Below are 18,725 nucleotides of genomic sequence, written 5' to 3'. Positions count from 1 at the left end.
AGGGTATTACCCTCCTCATCAGCCAGACGAGCTTGAATCCAGTGGCACAGCGAGCAAAGTACCCACGTCTTGGCATACCCACGGCCACTTAAACTGATTTGCATATCACTCAGTTTAAACTGGAATAACGTGGGGACCAAAAAACAGTGGATGTAAGCCTAGATCCCTTTACTGGTGTGAATGTTTGACATTGTTCAACATTTTGTCTATCAATTGTTCTTTTTGCATTTGTCAACCAGAGTGGGATGGGTATGCCAGACGTGGGTTCCGTGCTCTCCATGCCACTGGAGTCAAGCTAGCCTGGCTGATAAGGGGTGAAACCCCAAAACTGGTCCCTGGATGCTTGGTTCCTGTCCGGGGAGGACCAGGGCTGGACTGTTTCTATGGGAAGCAGGGTCAAGACTGATTTGCGAATGGCTAGGTTTCAACTGGAATGGCATGGGGAGCCAAAAAAAACGGATAGATTTAGGCCCAGATCTTTGTACTGGGGTGAATGTTTGACATTCTTCAACATTCTGTCCATCAATTGTTCTTTTTGCATATTATTGACACGTACATGAGTTTTTAGGCCTTTCCTTTTTCTCTTTTATGTGGCATTAGCTGTCGAAGGCTGGATTCTTTTTGTAACTGGTGTTCATGAAGAAGCCACAGAAGAGGATGTTCATGACAAGTTTGCAGAGTTCGGAGAGATCAAAAACATTCACTTGAATCTGGACAGGAGAACCGGTTATCTGAAGGTACAAAGGAAATTAAATGTCTTCCCAGAGGTTATAATAATCCTGCTTATGCAAGTTGCATTAGAACATTGTGTGGTGAATGTACTATGCTGACAGCTTGAAATTGGGATATTGCAGTTTGTGTGTTCTCTTTGGAGAATTCGATAGAGTACTGATCTTTTTATTAACCGCATGCGCGCTAGCGGTTTTCCCGCTGCGCGCTGCGATTTCAAAAATCCCGCGTTACGTGACAAGGTCAGCTCGTCATGCGCGCAGCGCAGGTAACGCCCATGACGAGCTGACCTTGTCATGAGCGCGGAAGGGGTTAAACAAATGTTTGGCCCACTTAATGTGAAAGAAGTTGCTGAACCAACAATTGTAAAATTAAAGCAAAGTTTATGTGCACTGAATGTTTGCACCCTGTGGCACTAACAGACTAGCACTGTAGCTGCTGGCCCACTTTCCTGTTTTATCCTAAAATTGAGTTTGTTTAATAGTTAATTAAGTATTCTGTCACAATCCAGAAAAAAGTTAGGGAATGGCACAGTAAGGTTGTTTGCTCTAATTTTCTTTCAAACTCTTGTTGCAGGGTTATGCCCTTGTGGAATATGAAACATATAAAGAGGCATTGGCAGCAATGGAAGGCCTCAATGCTCAGGACTTAATGGGCCAGCCAATCAATGTAGACTGGGGTTTTGTCAGAGGACCTCCAAAAGGAAAGCGAAGGTAAGATCATTCTCCCAACTGTGCTATCATAATCCTCCTTTTTAGCTCAAGTCTACTAGATGGAGCAAGCTATCTGGTCTCTAAAGGCTGATTGTAAGTGTACCTAGAATTTACAGATCTTACAGCCCATCTTGTTCTTACAATTGGTTGGCTTTGTCACTGTCATTTGCTGGCTTCTTATTCAGTGGGTGTTCTTGTCCCAGCTATCATGTTGTGGTTGTCAGTCTCCTCCGTCTTTGTTTCTTTACTATTTCCCGGACTGGCTGGTCTCTGTGCTTCGGATGCTCACTTTCAGGGAACTACTTGCATCTTTTTCCTTCATCTCTCGATGAGTGCATGTGTTTTTCAGCTCTCTTCTTTGTGTGCATCTCCACCGTGTCAAATTTCCATCTTCTATGTTGCTGTCTGTCTTGTGTTTCACCCTCTTATGTGCCTCTCCCCCTGCCACATTCCCAGCCTCCTATGCACTTTCGGTTGCTTCACCTTTGCTTATTTTTTTTAATTTACTTCTCAATCTTGAATCTGTAAATAAAAAAAATAAGGCGCCTGCTTCATTTGTAGCTGCATTTGCATTGACGCCTGTTTGTGCAAGCGTCAATATGCATGCACACTCTTACAAAATGTCACAGCATCACTGCACCTTTTTGGCTGCATTTTTTATTCATTTATTTATTTATTTTTACATTTTCGTCATGTTGCATACTAATTTGCTGATGCTGTACAGCATCACCAAAAGGCATTGTTAAAGCCTATAAATCTCACAGGTGGAACCGATTGTTTTTGCCATTTGGCTTGTTATTGATGCTGACTAAGTAAACGCTTTTTGGCTGAAACACTAGGTAGAACATCCTACATTACTTAACTCACTACTTCCATTTCGTTGGCCCCTGATTTTAAAAACCTTGTCGCTTTTATCCATCAGAAACACTTGAATGTTTTGTTTTTACTTTAACAAAGCTAGAATTTCTCCTTTTGAAAAATTGTAAAGCAATACAACCTGTATCATCGCACTGGTGAAGTATGCCATTAACGTTTGAGTCTCCCCGTCATTGCCTACTTGAAGAAAAAAAACGTCCTGGTTCAGTGTTCATTTTTTTTTTTTTTTTAATCCATCAGATTTTAAAATGGCCATTTTAGCAACAGCGTTAACTTTCATTTGCAAGTTTCAGTGCAAGGACAAATTGTCTTCTTTGTTAACTATAGCATTTGATAACGCTGCTGCTCCTTCCTCGACTTGTACTTGAAAACATTCAAGCCTTGCTAAAGTTCTTGGTAAATCACTGATTCCACTTAAAACATATATTTTGTTTGGTGCCATACACTTATCTTGGTGCCTAAAACCTCACATTGTCTATTTAAATGACACGACTCTCAGCAAGTATTTGTGCTCCAGAAATGCCTGGATTTATTTTATCTAGTTTTACTCTTTCCTTTTCCAAAACATTGGTGATTGTTTGCTAAACTAGCATCTCTCTTACCCTATTGTAGTTTAGAACGGGACACATTTTCCATGGTTTGCATTATTGTTGACGATCCTAAATTGTTGCTAATGAAAAACACATTGATTCTTATGCTTTGAATTTACTAGCAACTAGTCTAGAGTCATCATGTGTTAGTCACATTGGTAGGGCATGCAATCACTCATTGCCAGAGGCCCAGTGATGAAGCCAGCTCTGGGAGGTTTTTCCCCCCTTGCTTTTTGCGTACAAGCTCAAGCTGCTTCCGAGGCTCCCTCCTCAAACGGTACCGTGGCATAAGTGAGACCTGGTAGACGCCAGATCGGTTTCAAGGGCACACAAGTTATCCAGCACTTATTTGCCTGTCAATATGTGCTGCTTCCTGTTTTTCAAATGTGACTACAAGCTTTAGTCTAAAGTACCTTAGTTCTTCACCAAACACGTTTAAGTCATACATTCGATTTTCCCTTACATCAGTTTTGTAAGAATGGGTGAGGTTAGAAAATTAAATGGTAAACTCAAACCTTTTCTTCACACTCTCCAATAAATATTGTAATTTCACTGCCTGCTGTCCTATCCCTTCAGTTGCTATTTCCTGTATTTCCTTAACTAGTTCACTCTTTGCCAGTCGTACTTTCAGTTTTCTTTAATATATCATGAACATACTTTACGGGACATGTTACCTTTTGGTATTCTAAAATAAAACTGCCCAGAAAAGTGCATAAGAAGGGTGTGTGAGTCAAAACCATTGTTTTAAAGCTATAGTCTTGTGGTATTTTATTTTTGCGCTGCAGCTAGTGATCGACTGGTCACCCAGTAGCCTTGTCCTTATACAGTGACTGTGCTCCATTGAACAATATTTATTGTAACATGGCACTGTACTATGTCTACTGGACCTGTACCATTATTTAAAAACAGCACCTGATCACTTGCCTCCTGCAGTCTTATAAAGGGTATGACACTGCAGACCTGGATAGCAGTGTTTAGACACAGTTTTTTTCTGCATGAGAACGAAAAGAAAATGTCGTGGGACTGTCAGTTGGGACACTTACATTGTTTAAAAAAAAAACAACAAAAAAAACAGTCCCATCAGATTTTTCTTTTTTAAGATATATGGTGTGTGCCTGCTCTTTCCTTAGAGTTTGGACCTTTTTGACCCTGGAATTTTTTTTATCTCGTGCTAAATTTCCAAATTCATAATCGTGGCGGGAGGCCCGGTTTCTGCCTGACTAAATTTGTCTTTTTTCTACAATCAATGTTATAGTATAATTGCACATTACTTAAAGTGTGTAACAGGCAATCTTTTTCATTTTTTAAATCTGTTACTCCTAAAAAATTATCAGAGGGGTGACTCTTTTCTCCTAGTTTTTGTGGCGTTGAATGTGAAGTGTTTGTTTGCCTTTGTGTTTTGCTTTCCGCAAAATTACATTTGTTGTTCTTTTTCAGGAGCGGACGCAGGAGGAGCAGGACACCAGAAAGGAGACGACGTTAAACCATCAATTTTTTCCTCTTGAATCTGTGGATGTAAATTGCGTCTGTGCACGTTTTTGGGACTTCAGTTTTAAATAAATACATATATTTGTGTAAGCTGCAGCCAGTACTGAAATAATTTTTTCCCACTGTACATGGCTATATTTTTATTATTTTTATTCAGTCCACATCAGATGCTTTTTATGTAATGTTTAAATGCTTTGACTGCAGAGACACGTGACGCCCACAAAGTGGGAGCTCGTTTATCCTTATGTTCATGTAATAAAAATTCAGCTGATTTCACGGAGACTGGTTTATCAACGAACAAACGGAAAATGATTTGGAAAACCTCGTTTTTCAAGAGAATATATGTACAGCCGCTCTGCTGGAGGATACACCCTCCAAATTGTTACTGTAGAGGCCTGTATATCCTGATACTATCCTGAATAAAGCCTACTGGTGTTACCTAGTTCCTTTGCTTTCTGTAAATCGCGGTATGATAAGTTCTCCTACACTGGATCCTCAACATAAAGCCCCAACAGCGGTTGGATTTTTGAACTGTGCGGGGTAGTTGCATGGTTCCAATACCAGTTATGAAGCACACAGTATAAGAGCATCGGCGCTGTGACAAATCTCATCTATAATTTAACTGGCTGTGCCGCCTTGTCTGAGGCTGAGCAGCAGCTCCCTTAGATAAAAAAAAAAACTTATGGGGAAATTGTCAAAGTGGTGCTTATTTGTTAAGGTAGTATTTGCTGTCCACATATAGAAGGTTAAGTTTGATAAGTTTATATAACTATGTAGAAACCCATATAAACTATTCCATATGTACAAAAGCGCCACCAGGACCTAGGTGTTAAGGAAGCTCAACCTTTTCCATCTGTAGGTCAGGACTGCTGAATACTTATGCAAGCTACAGTCACACAGCACATAACCAACACCTAGATACCACAGTTCTTTGAAATAAAAAAAAGCATTTGAACTGCAACAAATGACCGCCCTCCCCTTTAAGGTTCATCGTGTTACGTGCCAGTGGAATACCCTTGAACTGTATTTTGGTGATTCGGGTTTGATTAAGCTAATCAAAACTGGAACCCATGAAGCATGTTCCACTTGTACACAGTATATATACACACAATACCCTAGTATTCACTAAGGGAGGGAACAAGAGGCTACGGGGTAATCAGGGTGAGCTGGCCTCCAAGAAATACAGGTTCACACACCAAGAAGCTACCCTGACCCTCCTGGCCATGACGGCAGAAACATGTTGGCAACACGGATGGGGTATTAGACCCCCATGTCCCCACTTTAATTTTTAATATTAAGCAAACCCCACTTTAATAAGCGTACATGTGGATGTTGCATTCATTTCTAAAATCACTCACCTTCCTGCATGGGCCCCCACTTACTTATAGAAGTGGCTCCCTGTCTCCAGGTGAAGGCCCGCTCTCTACCAAACGCGGTTTTTAGAGAGCGAGGACTGCCGATGATGAAGCATGACACCTTGTGGTGTGTGAGGACAGTCCTTCCATTTTTTTTTTGTATGCCCAATACCAAACTGATGAAGGCATAATGCACCTTCATTTTCCTTAGAATCAGCCACTTGTACGCAGCACACACTGCAAGAGTCAAAGTAAAATGCCCGCTATAACTGGTCCACTGATTTCAATGAAACCTCAGTTTCGTACTCTGAGCCCACCCTGTGCACTCGTCGCCTCTTCGTATTTCAGCCCTTCAAACCACCAATTATGCCAACTGTTCCTCACGTTCATGCTATCATCAGTCTAGCTCCTCTCCTGCACAATCCAATCCTTGCTCATACCCTCACCTTCCCCATCTGCAGCTTAAATCAACCTCTTCCTTGAAGGGGAGCGATGTCTCCATTACTTAAAGGGCCATTTGTTCTGGTCAATCATACCAACTCATCTCATTTCACAGACGTATATTCACACCTCTAAGCCCTCACTTCTGCCCCATCCCAAACGCATGCACATTTTAACCCGGCTCCTGCTCAGTACCTTCTCCTGCTCTGGTACAGTCACAATAAAGCCTGCTTCTCTCTTAGGAACTGCTCAACTTGTTGCCTCTTTTGCAACCCGAGTCACTTCTGGATTCACCTGTTATGCATAATTCTGCCACCAAGTGGTTGGGGCTTGAATATCTTTTTGCCCATTTTTTAAAATGTTTTTATTCCCTCATGGGCGTCATCTGCTACAATTTGTGAGCATGTCTGCTACGTTTCCTGTTCTTTTCAGACTGGTTCCGTCTGGCATATAGTTATACTGTGCAGTTTTCTTTGCGTCGTGAAAGTTGCAAGATTTTTAAGCACTTTGAATCTGTATGCTCTGTTGCATTTTAGAAAAAGTGTTTGTATTTTTTAAGTTCTGAAAACCAACTCACGGTAAGCCATAATGGCATTGGGACTAGACTGGATGGTTATTTGAACAGGTGAGTTTTGGAAGTTTTCAAAATGTTAAACTGCCCTCGAGAAGACTGATGCAAATAGACAAAAAATTCTAGTTCAGGCACAATTATAAACAAGCATTTGCAATGCAATAGGTCTCGCATTAGGAAAGTTTGAGCTATTGCTATTGTAAATGACAAATTTTTTATTTGTTTTGTTTTTGAAAATAGCGAAATAGCTTTGTCATTTACAATGCCAATAGTTATAACTTTCGCAAATGTAACACCTATAGCATTTGTAATGTAATATGTGTTGTATTTACGTGACTTACATGTATTGATATTAAAAATAACAATGACTTTTAATTTTTTTAAATAATTAATACTTAAATAAAAGTTATTGTAATTTATAATGGCAATAGCCTAAACTTTTGTAAATAACTTTTGTGAAGATTATGTTCAGTGTATTTTATTGTGCCGAAAATCCAAGAACAGAAGTGAAAGTGTAGTTGCATGGTGTAGTGGCATAGAGTAGATTGAAGTGGAGTGGAATGGTGTCAGTTAGAGTGCAGAAGTGTAGAGTAGCATAGAGTAAAGTCCAGTGGTGTAGAGTGAAGTGATGCAGTGTAGAGCGGAGTAGAGTGGATTGGCATATAATGCAGTTGAGTGGCGGATAGTTGAGTGGTGCAGAGTAGATTCAGTGGCATAGAGTGCAGAAGTGTAGAGTAGAGTGCATTGACATGGAGTAGACTGTTGAAGAATAGTGGTGAATAGTAGAATGGCGTAGAGTGTATTGGTCTAGGGTGCAGTGGCGTGCAGAGTAGAAGTGGTGTAGAGTGCAGTGGCATTGAGTACAGTGGTGCAGAGTGGACTAGAGTGGCATAGAGTGCAGTGACGTAGAGCGCAATGGTGTAGAGTGGCCTAGCGTATAGTGGCGTAGAGTAGATATAGTGGCGTAGAGTGCAGCAGCGTTGAGTTCATTGGTTTTGAAGAGAAATTGTGTTGTCTGCACTGGCATAAAGTGCAATGGTGTAGAGCACAGTAGTGTAGAACATTACAGAGTAGAGTGGCGTAGAGTGGTGCTGTGTAGATTGCAGTGGCATAGAGTGCATTGGTGTAGAGCAGAGTTGTGCAGCGTGCAGTGACATAGAGTGCAGTTGAGTAGATTATTTCAGAGTAGAGTGAAGTGGCGTAGAGTAGAGTGGAGTGGTGCAGGGTGTAGAGTGCTGTGGCAGAGTGCACTGAGGTAGAGCGGAGTGGTACACAGCAGATGACATTGGCTTACTGTGATATAGAGTGCAGTGTTTCATACTAGAGTGGCAGAGAGTGAAATGGTGCGGAGGAGAGTGGAGTTTTGCAGTGTTGAGTGGAGTGGCCTAAACTGGAGAGGGGTGTACGGTGCAGCGACAAAAAGTGCAGGTGTGCACAGTAGAGTGGGATAGAGTGCATTGCCATACAGTAGTGGTGCAGAGTAGAGTAGAGAGGCATAGAGTGCAGTGGCGTAGAGTTCAGTCATACACAGTAGATTAGAGTGGTGTAGAGTGGACTTGCATACAGTGTAGTAATGTAGAGTGTAGTGGTGTAGTGTACATTGGCATAGTGGTCAGTAGAGCGGCGTAGAGTAGAATGGGGCAGGGTAGAGTGCAGCGGCATATAGTGCAGTGGCGAAGTAGAGTGGAGTATAGTTAAGTGGAGAAGAGTGCAGTGTTGAAAAGTAGAGTGCAGTGGTGTGGAGTAGAAAGCGATACAAAAGGGGATGATGGACAGAGCGTTTGAACAAATCAAACACTCACCCCCAGTCAACTGATCTGGGTTTAATCCATCACCATTCTTTAGTTCACTCAGCCACCCCAGTTCAGACATGGCTATATGCAAATCAGTCTGACCCTGTGCCTCATGGGAACAGTCCAGCCCGAACTGCCAAGCTAAGTCTTCCCTGGACCGGAAACAAGCATCCTGGGACTGGTTTCGGATTCATAATCCTCATCAGCCAGACTATCTTGAATCCAGTGGCCAAGTGAACAAGGGACTCACGTCTGAGCATACCCTGCCACACTTAGGGCGAACAAAGCGATACAAAAGGGGATGATGGACGGAGCGTTTGAACAAATCAAACACTCACCCCCAGTCAACTGATCTGGGTTTAATCCATCACCATTCTTGGTGTGGAGTAGAGGCATAGAGGGTAGCGGTCAGTGTTGCAGAGCAAATTTGCGTAGGCCAGGTCACTGAGAGTGCATGTAAATGTGTTTACATCTAATATTGAGGATAGCGACGTGTGTTTTTATTATTGTAACACAGCAGAATCCCACTAATATTTTTGGAAATAATTTCAGTGACCCCCCTCCTCTTTTCCTATAGGAGGTCCGGTTTTATTCTAAACGTAACTTTTTAGGTTTCGCCCTGGGCGTTGGCAACTGCGTAGGAGTTGCCCCGCCCACGGCGAAACCTCATGATTCTGCATATGTACTTTGGTTCAGCCTCTGTCTACCATTGGCTAGCTCCATAAATGGAGGCTAGCCATTGGGAGACAGAGGCTGCCAATCACGCTTTCTCCAGAAAACGCGAATCGGGGGCGTTTCTGGGACTTTTTTAAGTCCCGCCCCTTTGTCCCGGGCCGCGCTGTCATTGGCTGCCGGCCCGGGACACCCCCCCTGACGTCATTCCCGGGCCGCGCTGTGATTGGCTGCCGGCCCGGAACACCCCCGTGACGTCAGCCAATCACAGCACGGCCCGGGACCTGACTTGTTTTATTATTCTCTCAGTAACATCAATTCCAGCCGGCGTAGCAAAAACGTAAGTAAAAGAATACAAAAAACACGCTGAACTTATCATTTTGTTGGGCCCCCACTAACTTTTTTCAAGGTACATAAAGGAACATTATTGAAACGTTTAAAAAATATTAAGCGTGAAAACCACGAATACTGCTGTTCTTTTATATTGTTAAATATAAATTAACAAGAGAACTTAAAAAAACACGACAGCCTAAACCCAAGGAGGTTTTCCATGCATTAGTGCATTTAACAAGGAATGAATCGTAGCAATGCAGACTGTCCCTAAACATGGCATCCAATTTCGCCAGCTGTTCACTACATATTCCGTCCCCTCACGCATCTCAAGGCACTCGCGCACACTTGTCACTCATCCATTGCCTGGCTGCTCCCGCCCCAAATTATTGAAAAGACCAGGTCACTCGGGGTCTTCTTTCCCAGAAGGGAACAACTGCAGTGCAAGGAGACAGTAGGCGGGACTGTTCCAGGCCCTCTTCACCATGGCCAAGCTGCCCAGTGAGATGAGCCCCGACCTGCACCGCAAGGTGTCCGTCCAGTACTGCGACATCCTGCACAAGAAGTCCATGAAAAGCAAGAAGATCAAAGATGGCGGCGACGCCTACGGCATAGTGGCCCCCTTCGCCAGGCGGCCCAGCGTCCACAGCGACCTCATGTACATTCGCGAGCAGGCCATCGGGGGTGGCCAGGCCAAAGACAAGGAGAGGTGTGTCATCAGCTAGATGTGGTCTTATTACCACCAACGATGTGTTCAGATTTGAGGTGGATCCGGTGAGGCATGACCGTGTGTGGGCGAGAGATGCCCCCCATGCCTCCTGGCAGCTGGCGAGGCCCTCCAGGCTGACCCACAGGAGACTTTGGGCAAGGAGAAGTTGGCCTTGGATTGACGGAGAGGTTGTTAAGTCGCAATGCAGAACTCGAGCAGAAAGCACACTGGCCTTGTAGCAGGCAGAAGTGTATAAAACATAAGAACTACTGAGAACAGTTAATGGTGCTGTGCACTCTTTTCAGAGACTTTACAGGCGAGAGCCAAGGAGGACTGCGCAGAAGGCTTCTTGCAGTCTTTTTGTTGACTCAAGACAAGTGTTGTGTCTGAAACCACGACCGTGCGGCCCAATGCCGTGTGAACCATGACTCACGAGACTTTGTTGTTTACATCAGTCTGTTGTTGCAACCGCAGAGATGCACTTTATTTATCGTGGTACTGTTGTCATGACATGATCAAAACCATGTGTTTTCTATTTTGTGCTGCTCACAAATAAATGTGTCGATTTTATTTTGTTTGATACATAATAAAACCTTGAAATGAACCTTTCTCTCTTTCGTAATTTCTCGGTGGGGCGATGGGCAGGGGAGGGGATGGGACTCCCATCAGGGGACAGGGGTCGCTCTGACATCATGAAAGCATTTAGCATTTCTCCTGCACAATGTGCACAAATCACTCCTAGCGCTACGAAGTCTGCAACATCATCGGGAAATGCACGATCACATCCGCTGCCTTTGCACATTAACTCCTAGGCACACATGGAGGCAGCACCTTGGCATAAATAGGTCACATGCGCTGAGTGAGAGGTGTAAAATATAAACTTTTATTGCATTAATAACGGGCAATGCTCATACTGCGCTATAAAGCTACTTTAAAAACTCTTGTCACGAGTGACCACTATCAAACCCAATACTAAATCCGTAGTGTTCATTTTACACGCTGCGCGCAATAACATGCAGTGTACCCACCGAGCTGTCCTAAGTACACAGCCCGAGTTGCAAAAGAGGCCGGCGAGCAATAAAACCATATAACAACGCTTTCCCGCATAATTACCCACTCATAAAACCGTGTTCATTCTCTATTCTCAACTACTCCGACAGAACTCTACATACTGGAGCCGTCATTGTGTGTCCGCCAATGCCCCCTTGTGGACAGCGCCGGAAAGTTCATTAGCACGTTGTAGACCTGTCCATTGTGTTCCATCACCTCTACACGCGCAGTTGGCGGCGTAAAATAAAAAATGGCATTGGAACAATACTATACAGGTAACTCCCCACGGTTCTCACCTCCCACAAGCTGGTGACGGGTACCGAACATGGCAACAGGCGCTTCATGGCTCTGGAAAGGCGCTTGATCGCTCGATTATCCCTCAGCCCCTGCCCATCCCTTTATAATAAGGTTCTCAGATCTCTGCAGGGCAGTGATTTCGCTCTTATAAATAATGCGTGCGCTGTAGTTTGATTAAAGAAAGGAAACTAAACCTTTAACTCCCAGAAAGCACTGATTTGGTAAATGAGTACCCTGGAGTGGAAACCTAGGTTCATGCTGGCAAAACTGAATTGCAATACCATAGAATCATATTTCATTTAGTAATTTTACACTAAAATACAGTTTGCAGACGCACAGTGTGCTCCTGCACACACACCATCCCAGCCAACTTTCACAAGTCCATGCGTGATAGTCTGGTTCAGTCCGGGTTTTTTCCTTACATTCCGGGACTTTTACTCCATTATAACACATTACCACAAGTCCCAGAATTCGAAAGAAAAGACCTGGACTGGAGTCATTAATCACGCATGGACGCGGGAAACAGTGCAGCTGTGCCACCCCACTAACTACTTCACATGTATTTCCACCAGAGCTCCCTTCTTTCCCAGGTCCATGCTTGGGAGCGCTCACCTTGGATAAACCTTCGCTTTCTTGTATGTGTAATCCCGAGAGCATAATGGAATTAAGGGAACTTCAAGTACCAGAATGCAAAGCAAGCCGCAGACTGGGCAATCTGTTCTCACGTGGACCTAGGAGTCTGCAGAGCTCAGTTCCCGGCAGGTGGCTCATTAATGCAGTGTCCGACGTGCGCGGCCACAGAGCGACAATGCACGTCAGTGTATAACAACGGCTGCCATGGTGGGTGGTCGCCCTCAGCCAGTGTCTAAAGACCAGAGAGTTATTGAAAGTAAAAGCCGTACTTAGGCTGGTATAGTAGGGCAGCCAGGTTGCCATTGCCCCTGGTGCAAGCTAGCCAAAATGCCCCCTCTGTCTGCTCCTGTGCCTTGAAGTACAGCAACTTTCAGGGTTCAATTGGCCCCTACGGGCTGTGTGCCCCGGTGCCACTGCACCTACTGCACAACGGATAGCTATGTCACTGGGCGGTGATTTTTTTTAACAGGGAGCACAAGGATGGGCCAACAGATTCCGACGGCGCTGGTAGTAAACATGGCGGGAGAGGTACCACCTGTGTGCACAACACTGGCAGATAGCTGTACTCAGCCCTCACCCCCCCTGCAGTTATATGCATTGGTGTTTGACACCTATTCTTAGCCCCGGCCCCACCTTGGCTCCACTGGCCCCAGCATAACAACGAGGGACATACAATTGGGGCCACATTTATGGCATAGTCACAGGAGAAGTGCATGAATGTGGCTTATTTGAAAGAATATGGTGCATTCGTGCCTTGGTTCCTACGCTGGCGCCATTTTGGCTGCTTAGCGCCAACACAGGCACCATGGTGCAATTGTCTTGCGCCACGGTGCAAGGGCCCCTGCGTTGTAAGGAGGGTTGTTTTGTGCCGGAAGGGGCACCTTCCAGCACAAAAACGATCCCTTGAGGCTTTTTCCTCTTTCTATATGTGCTGCAGGAAATAAATAGGAGATATTTCTCGTCACTACGCCACACCTGGAACGGCATAGCATTTTGGCGCATTCCCAGGTCTACCACTTTTGGTAAATATGAGAAAGCATCAAAATCCACAGATGTCCCTTAGGAACACCTACGCAAAACCCATGGAACGCCTCCCTTGCGCAGAGTAACGCAACACAGCAATTTATGCTGTGTTGCATTACTCTGGATTATGGATCCCCTCAGGGCCATACAGAAGCTTTGTATGGCTTCATAAATTGCATATTGGGCTTGCGTCTCACAATGACCACGTTGCGTGGTGCAACCACACCGCAGCCCCACTCACAATTATGCCCCTCATTGTGATCTAATTTTCAAAGATATGACGCTGCTTGCTGCCATCTCTTTGCTGGCTCTCAACCAGGCTGCTTGGAGCCATGCTCATGCATTTATACTATATCACAAAATATTCAAGGACACTGCAAATATGAGGCATGGGAGTACTAAATTATGCGGCAGAGTTGACTAAATTGTGTGGCAAATTATGCGACATAATGCAGCACACATGGATGTAGCAGATGGTCATAATTTAATAATTGTTTATGTGCCAGAAGGGACACCTCCTTGTACATAAACAATCTTTCATAGCATTTTTCTCTTTCAATGTGTGCTGCACAATGCAGGACACATAGAAAAAGCAAAACAAGGAGAAATAAAAGTATTGTTCCTCGTATCAGCATTTTAATGCCTGCTCTTGCATAGCGTTAGTTTTTGGCACTGCCTCAGATTCACAAATCTGTGTAAATCTGGGGCAGTGTCAAAAAGGAATGGGTGTTGCCCTGGAACACCCACAGCAACACCCACTGCATGCCTCTTTCATGCTGATACCTGCATGTAAGGGTACCATATTTACAAAGCGGCATTAAGCCACAAAAATGGCTTTGTGCCATTTTAAAAATGTGAAGTAGGGCATTGAGCCACAGGAACGTTGCTAAAGGTGATGTTCCTATGGTGCAATGCCCTTGTAAATATGCCTCTCTGTTCCACCACGTCAGGAAGAGGTACGAGAAAGAGCGACTTCCTGTTCTGGAGCGGTAGATATGGGGTCTGTGGGCATGCAGGACGGAATGCAAATTAAGCTGTCTAGAAGTAAAATGGAAGTGGATTTTTATGGATTAATTAACAGTTTATAACAAGCATTTACAATGCAACGGTTTCGCCTTTGGAAAAGTTTGAGCTATTGGCATTGTAAATGACAAAATTTGTATTTATGTGTTGGTTTTGAAAACAGATAAATAAATGGCATTGTCATTTACATTGCCAATAGCTCTAACTTTTCCAAAGGCGAAACCGTTGCATTGCAAATGCTTGTTTTTTATAGATGTTGCACGAAACACATACACAACATTTCTCTGCAAAATGTCTGCATTAGGCTCCTGCAGATCACCCACATTGAAAATAAATTAAAGAAAACTATATTTAAAACAATTTATTGAACAATTATTCATGGTCATCAGGTCAAGATTCTCTGCAGAACAGAGTTGCCTCTATCAGATTCAAGGGCCCCCTGAAAGGCTGGAACCCTGGCCCAGAGCAACTATGCCCATGCTTTACAACGTATCTGGGTATATGTACAAGATGCAAGGTACGAAAACTATGGCGGAAGTGCTACCACGTCGAAGGTGCACTGGGCAGTTGGGATTTGCAAATAATACGACCGCAGCCGCCCCTGACAGGAGAAACCGGAGGGGTGTGAGGGCTGAAGCTGGACAGGAGGGGTGGGACCTTGCATGGGCCTCCTCCTCATCTTCACTCCTCCTCAACCCCAACCCCCACCCAGCTACGCTCCTCCTTCGCTCCCAGACGAGTTGTTTTAGAAGATGCGGACCACGAGACGTGCAGGGGCTGCTCCGGAAGAGATTGCTGGAGTCCAGGGGTAAGAGTGCTACTGAAGGAGTGCACGAAAGAAAGAGACTGCAAGGCTGGAAGTTCGCGGGGACAGGGAGGCGTCAGACGACCCGAGGAGGGAGGGGGAGCTCGACACCGGGCGCGAGAGAGAGGCAAGCGGAAAAACACAGGGCGAGAGGAGGAAGCAACCGAGAGAGAGAAGGAAGAGACAGAGCGAGAGAGTAGAAGCAAGGCGCAGACAGAGAAGGGGCTGAGGCCAGACAGACAGCTCTCAGATCCATAGAAGGCCTTGGTCAGAAGAAGGGGAAAACTGAGGCAAGAGACAAATCCAAGCGACCAGGAAAACAAAGATGCAGAGAGGAGAGCATGAAAACCAGACAGATCTGAGAGAGGGTGAAAACAAGCCTAGAAGGGAGAGAGCAAAAAAAAACAAGCCCGGGGAAACACCAAACAAGAACAGCGCATGCTCGTTAGCGAAACTCAGATCGTGATTCGTGCGTCTAGAACAGACGTACTTGTCTGGTACCATTAAAAGTAGACGGCTGTCGAGGACAAGTGCGGGGCTCCATGAGTGAGGGAAGCCCCGCGTGTGCCAGGTGATGCGGCGGAGTGACGGAGCCTGTAGCAGCGCAGCGAGAAGAGAGCCCGGTGAGTGGGGGGGGAGTGGGTGGGCGCGTGTGTGACGGAGCCTGTAGCAGCGCAGAGACGAAAGAGCCCGGTGAGTGGAGGGGAGTGAGGGTGTGTGTGTGTGTGTGCACGCACGCGCGCCTGTGTGTATGTGTGTGTGTTATCCACTTGCTGGGAATCTGGGACAGGAAATGTGCACGGCGCGTGGGTGAACGTGCGCGCACACATGGTGAAATCGCCTGCGCGTGCCCATCCCCTGTCCAACATTCCCAGCAAGTGGATAACAAAAGAGGCTTCACTGGACGGCCAGCTCGACCTAAAAAGGTACAGCACCATATAAGAGTAGAAGTCCTCTCTGGGAGTTGAAAACAGGGTGGTAAAAACAAAGGAATGGAACCATAAAAGAGACCATGGACAACACAAGATTTGAATCGAAATAGTAAGCTTGTGTAGTTTTCGTTCATGCTTTAGTTCTGAGATCCTGATCCTATAAATGACCCCATATACTTAACTTTTGGTCCGCTGCTTCATCTCTTCAGAAAGACTTGCCAGCCTAGGCAAGTATAATTTCCACAAAGACACTAAACATGCCAATAAGAAAATGGAGGTTTAAAGGATCGAACGCAAATCTTTTTTGTACAGTCGAAGGTGTAAGAAATTGATGGAGACCACGGACCTAAGCATATAGAAGTTTGTCAGCGTTTCATAAAAAAATAAGATTAATTTCTTGAGTTTGTGGACAAGAAAAGGGGGTGACCTACTGTGATGACCAGATTGCGGAGTCTTGTTTGCCCACTGCAAACTGTAACTCAGTTTGTTGGATTTGAGATTTAAAGTTTATCTAATTGTGGCTCTCCAGATGGCGAGCAGTTTTCTTCAAAAGTATGGAGGGTTTTTTATTTTTTATATTGTCTTGACTTATCATTGCCTGCGCAATGTCGCCTGCCAACATATTGTCAAGGTAGGTTTGTGTGCATTTAAAAGTTTCACACCAACTCTTATGTTTACATATGTTGCCAATCTGTTGGTAATCAATATAAGTAGACGTTGGCATTATTTGGCATGAGATTTCCACCTGGAGCCAGGCAGACATACACCACTGCCTCAAAGGAACACCCAATGAACATAGCTGTTTGCATTCAAATTCTCAACATGGAAATTTGAATATGTACTGGCCTTTGTAAAGAAAGGGGAAACCTGACGCAGGATTGTTATTTTGATGTTTCGAAGATGGAGAAAGGAGGTGATCCTTAATAATTCTTCCAGCACATAGTTATTTGAAGAACACTGCTTGACCGGAATGCACAGCCTTTTAAGGTTCTTATGGATTTAAGTCCCAAGAGTGTGCAGGAAAACTCCAGGAGGTTCCAACATCTGCATAAACTGTGCCAACTTCAAAATGGATGGTAGGACCTAAGAATGTCTCCATGTTCAGCAATTGAAGCTAATGTTAGATACCTGCAAAAGGACCTTACTCAACCTTCCTTACATTTCAGAGCCCAACACCCATATGCCATAGTCTTTCCAGTGTTTCAGAGGGATGCCAGACTTGTGACTGACTGTGTACTAGTTGTTCTGCTGTTCAAAGGCACAGGTCTGGCACATGATTGGTCCCTTTATAGCCCTGTTGACCTTTCTGAAGCACAAGTCAAGTATGTCCTCTTTTCTGAAGCCGTGCAGGATTGGATAAAGTATAATCCTGGTCAGTGCGAGACTGTCATCCAACCCCCTTTGTCCTTTCACTTGCACATTGCTGATGTGTGTCTGGCTCTGCTGCAATCACACTGCCCTTTCAGGGGCACACATGGCTAGCTGTTGGTCTATCGGAAGCAAATGATTGCCATGAGACTTGATGCTGGCGTGGCCAACACACTTTAACAAGGGAACAGTTCTAACGTGACTTATCTGCTGGGCCTTACCCCCTAGGAAGATGCCACTGTCAAGTCTTGACCGGCTTGCCTGTTAGACACAGAGTCGGTGCATATTGTTACCAATATTCGATGCATGCAGAATTGTGACCATCCAGTAGCTGCTTCACCTACAGTGTAATGTCAGTAGCAAAATGTTAACATTTGTGATATGCTGTGACTCTTCCATGGATTCTACAAGTACGACCAGCAGACCAATAAGTCTGCCTGTAGACCGATGCTAAAAAAAACACTTGTAGCCCTCCAAGCAATAAGAGCAGTATGCAGTTTTAATAAAATGCAACGTCCGCAGGTTCAAAACAAATGCTGGTGCAAAACCTCTAACTAACCTGAATACTCACCCATATGATAAGCAGATTATCTCTGTACAAAATTTACCTAAAACTAATTAATTTATGTAAGTACTCGATATTCTACAGCAGAGCGTGAAATTGGAGTATACAATTGTGCAATTTCGGCCAAAATAATGTTTGAAATGCTAGTATTCAGGCTACCAACATGTTTTTCCCACATAAAAATAATTTCCAAGAATCGGGGCTACATTTACTCCTTGATAATTTGTAAAATCATCATTATTTTATTGACAGCCTAACACATAACTGACTCTTCCCTAGTCTAGTCTGCATTTCAGAAGCATGCAGCTAAATTGACCGACTACCCAACAACCCGATCAGCCTCTGAGGCACATACCAGACATGTGACAGACCGCTCCAGCGGTGTCATCAAAGGACAGTGGTTAGCCATGTGACAAAATCGAATTCGTTTTTGGATCTATTCCGGGACACATTCCTTACATTTAACGGGCTCTGCCCAAATATTACCAGCCAATCGGGCAGAAGATGTACAGGTGATAGATCGCGTCTCATCAGCATAGATTTTCAGGGGTATGTCTGAAATTTGCATGGGTGTCAATATACACTTTATTGGATTTTCACAAGTGCTGGCAACGTGGAAATCTTTTAATTTCTATGAAAACCCCTTCTTTGCTTCTCTGGTAAACTTTCAGTGACTGATGATGGTTGGTTGTATGGCAGAATATCAAGGATGTTGATATCTTCCTTCAAGAATCTTAGCCAAAATAATGGCTTCCAGTATAT

General features: G+C 44.4%; 1 protein-coding gene across 1 annotated transcript in view; it reads left to right on the top strand.

The window, feature by feature from the left end:
- The window catches only part of RBM8A (RNA binding motif protein 8A), a 53,786-nt gene extending 48,948 nt beyond the window's left edge, over positions 1 to 4,838 (top strand). The window contains exons 4-6 of the mRNA XM_078668485.1: positions 601 to 737; positions 1,306 to 1,442; positions 4,346 to 4,838. Of these exons, the coding sequence (XP_078524611.1) occupies positions 601 to 737; positions 1,306 to 1,442; positions 4,346 to 4,391 (320 nt within the window). The 3' untranslated portion in view covers positions 4,392 to 4,838. The remainder of the gene's footprint in view (positions 1 to 600; positions 738 to 1,305; positions 1,443 to 4,345) is intronic.
- The last annotated feature ends 13,887 nt before the right edge of the window (positions 4,839 to 18,725 follow it).

The sequence above is a fragment of the Lissotriton helveticus genome, chromosome 12 (genome assembly GCF_964261635.1).
Source record: "Lissotriton helveticus chromosome 12, aLisHel1.1, whole genome shotgun sequence".
Classification (NCBI taxonomy): Eukaryota; Metazoa; Chordata; class Amphibia; order Caudata; family Salamandridae; genus Lissotriton; species Lissotriton helveticus.
Note: the sequence above shows the minus strand (reverse complement) of the source record. Positions and strands in the feature narration are given on the sequence as shown.